At 33.6% G+C, this 2,834-nt stretch overlaps 1 protein-coding gene across 1 annotated transcript; it reads left to right on the forward strand.

The window, feature by feature from the left end:
- Positions 1 to 245: 245 nt before the first annotated feature.
- On the forward strand, positions 246 to 2,113 carry LOC143602270 (uncharacterized). Its single transcript, XM_077079443.1, has 2 exons — positions 246 to 605; positions 1,937 to 2,113. The coding sequence occupies exons 1-2, from the start codon at positions 246 to 248 to the stop codon at positions 2,111 to 2,113; spliced, it is 537 nt and encodes a 178-aa protein (XP_076935558.1).
- The last annotated feature ends 721 nt before the right edge of the window (positions 2,114 to 2,834 follow it).

Here is a 2,834-nt window from a genome sequence, read left to right on the forward strand (position 1 = left end):
AGATTTGTTATATGTTTTAAAAACACAAACTATATATATAAAAAACAGATTGTTAGGAAATGTTTATGAGAATTTTATTAGGTAATTTAATAAACTAAGGTAATAAACACGAATATCCTATTCACGGGGTGGCTTTTTCAACGGGATAAGTTTAGTAATATCAACAACGTGACCTTTAATTTTAGACAGCTAAACAACCATGCAAAAAGTCAATGTAATATCAACATCTAACAGTCAACTCCACCATGATTCGTTATAACTTCAATCAAGATAACCCACCAATAATAAAAAGTCATGAAGCTAACGACACAATCCTGTTCATCTACTTCCTCATAATCTCATTTGCAATCCCACTTCTTGACGCTCAAGTCTGTCTTCCGTCCAATCTCTTCCCGGACATCCTCGTACGCTTCAAAAACTGGTTCGCCAACGTGTTGGGAAACTACTTGTTAACCGAGAAACCCCATTTCTACATCGGTATTGCTTGGCTCGAGCTTCTGTTCGCATGGCCCATCTCGATAGCTTCATTATATGGGATTGTTGCTGGGAAATCTTGGTTGGCCACCACCAGTTTGATGTATGGTGTCTACTTTTTAACTGCTCTGGTATTACCATTTTCTATTTTATGTTTTCGTCCTTTCATGGTTGAAGTAATATTCTAGGAGGTCACCTTGAGTGACTTTCATATCATTTTATTTTATTTCTAAAAGTTTACACAGTTTAAAAGAACATATATATATATATATAACCCAAATCCACCTATTTTAATGTGGTGGTAGAATTTGTTATATATTTTAGAGGGTGTGCATGGGTTAGTTTAGTTCGGTTTTGGGCTAAAAACCGTAATTTCAAATTTTAAGTTTTTTAAACCATTTTGTTTTGGTTTTATTTGGCTTTCGGGTTGAGTTCGGTTTTGGTCTTTTAGTGTTGCCATTTGGGCTTAAATTTTTTTGTTAGTTAACTAGCTGCGTGCCCGCACGATGCGACGGGGTACACACACAAACAAGACATCGAACGTGCAAGCGGTGACCTCATAATAGTATGCATGTAGCCCCGACTAAAGTGTGCGTGTAATGCGGCGTCGGACGTGTAACCATTGTCGGTGAACATGTAACTCGGCCTAACACACGACCCACACCCACCCAACCCGACCCTTTGCGGTCTTAACTCGTAATTACGTAACATGGTACTTTTTGAAATTAAAAGAACATGGCAATACCATACTCAAATTAAAGAGAATAAAATAGTTGTTTGTATGGTGTAATTCCTTTTTCTAATATATTAATATGTAAAAAAGTTATGATTGTGAAAACTTCGTAAGGGTAGTTAGTTTAGAATAATGAGGTACATGTGTAACTATCTAATAAGTTAACAAAACTTACACTTAAGTATAAGGACCCTTATTGTAAGTAATTTTCAAACTAAATTGTTTTAACAATTTAACCATACATCATCATGTTTGCAAAGATTATATCATCCCTAAATTTTCAAAATTGTTTGCATTTTTTATTGTAATTAATGCAATAATGATTGTACCTTTTAAAATTTAAGAGGTCATTCACTCATGCTTACATATATGTCAGTTATTAATTAATTGGATGTTATACATTTGGACCAAAATTTTTTAGTTACACCATAAATTTATATATTACGTAAAATTAAAGATTAAAAATTGAAATTCTATAAGTTTGGCTAGGTTCAGTTAAAATTGGTGTAATTTCATGCAAAACCAAAGCTAACGGAAAATTAAGTTTTGACAAAAACATAAAACCAAGCAGTCAGTTTTTGTTTTGGTTCATTTTTATCAATTTCATTCTTTTTATTATTGGTTTCAGATCTGTTTTTGGTTTTATGCACGCTCCTAATGCATTTTGAATCACCAAAGGAGCATATGGTAACTCAGTCTACTCATATTCATTCTTTTGTTGTTTTTCAGGTTGCAATATTATCGGAACTTATGGGGTCCGGAAAAGCATCAAAAAGGCTATTAATATTTTACTACATCTTCCAAGGTTTTGCGGTTTTAGCCATATTAAGAGGTCTACTACCACATTATCAAACATCAATCACAATTGGCAAACGACCCACATGGGTCATGAAAAGGAGAGCTTGAGCGGTTGAAACAAACAAGGATGAACGAGTCACTTATTGCTAATCGGCCAAAGGTGTGCATACTCATGAGAGTTTCATTGCAAGCTCTATCTATGGCTTTTTATCACTAAATTTGTGATATGAACCAACGCAATATATAAGTAACTTGATTTGTAATCATGATCTGTAAGTTACTAAGGCTTCTACATTATATATATATTTTTTGCCTAAAAATAAGTGGTATATATGTATTATAACAGAATTTTATGTTTTCATTTGATTCACAGAACCGGGCTAAAATTTAATGGTATGACTTGGTCGAACTTGCGTAAATTTGACTTCGACTATACATATGTTTCAATCACCAAGGGCTTGTATTCTAGTGGTATCAAGACACACACACAATAATGTTCCACCCAAAACTAAGTGACGAACATTCTAGTATTGCGGTGAACAACTGTGTACGAATTCAGATTGAAAAGTGACACGACATTGAAACATGTTATTTAACGCATAGAATTATATGTAGAATTTGGCTACAAATACCCTTTTTTTAAAACAAATTAATAGGGGAAATATGGACGATATTTTACATTTTGGACTAATGGGCATTTGAGGTAGGTCACAAATAATCAAAAGTAATCCTATATAGATATGTATGTGGCAGTGGGTGTACATTGGGGATTCGAGGTCAATTTCCTTTTATTTGGCAGAGTTAGTGTTCGCATTCTTTTATTCTAGAA

The sequence above is a fragment of the Bidens hawaiensis genome, unplaced genomic scaffold (assembly GCF_021521415.1).
Source record: "Bidens hawaiensis isolate Kalapana, Puna unplaced genomic scaffold, B.hawaiensis_p1.1 tig00058236_1, whole genome shotgun sequence".
NCBI lineage: Eukaryota > Viridiplantae > Streptophyta > Magnoliopsida > Asterales > Asteraceae > Bidens > Bidens hawaiensis.

Coding starts and splice junctions, on each gene's coding strand:
- LOC143602270 (XM_077079443.1), top strand. CDS start 246: ATGATTCGTTATAACTTCAATCAAGATAACCCACCAATAATAAAAAGT. Junction 606..1,936: donor TCTACTTTTTAACTGCTCTG/GTATTACCATTT, acceptor GTTGTTTTTCAG/GTTGCAATATTATCGGAACT.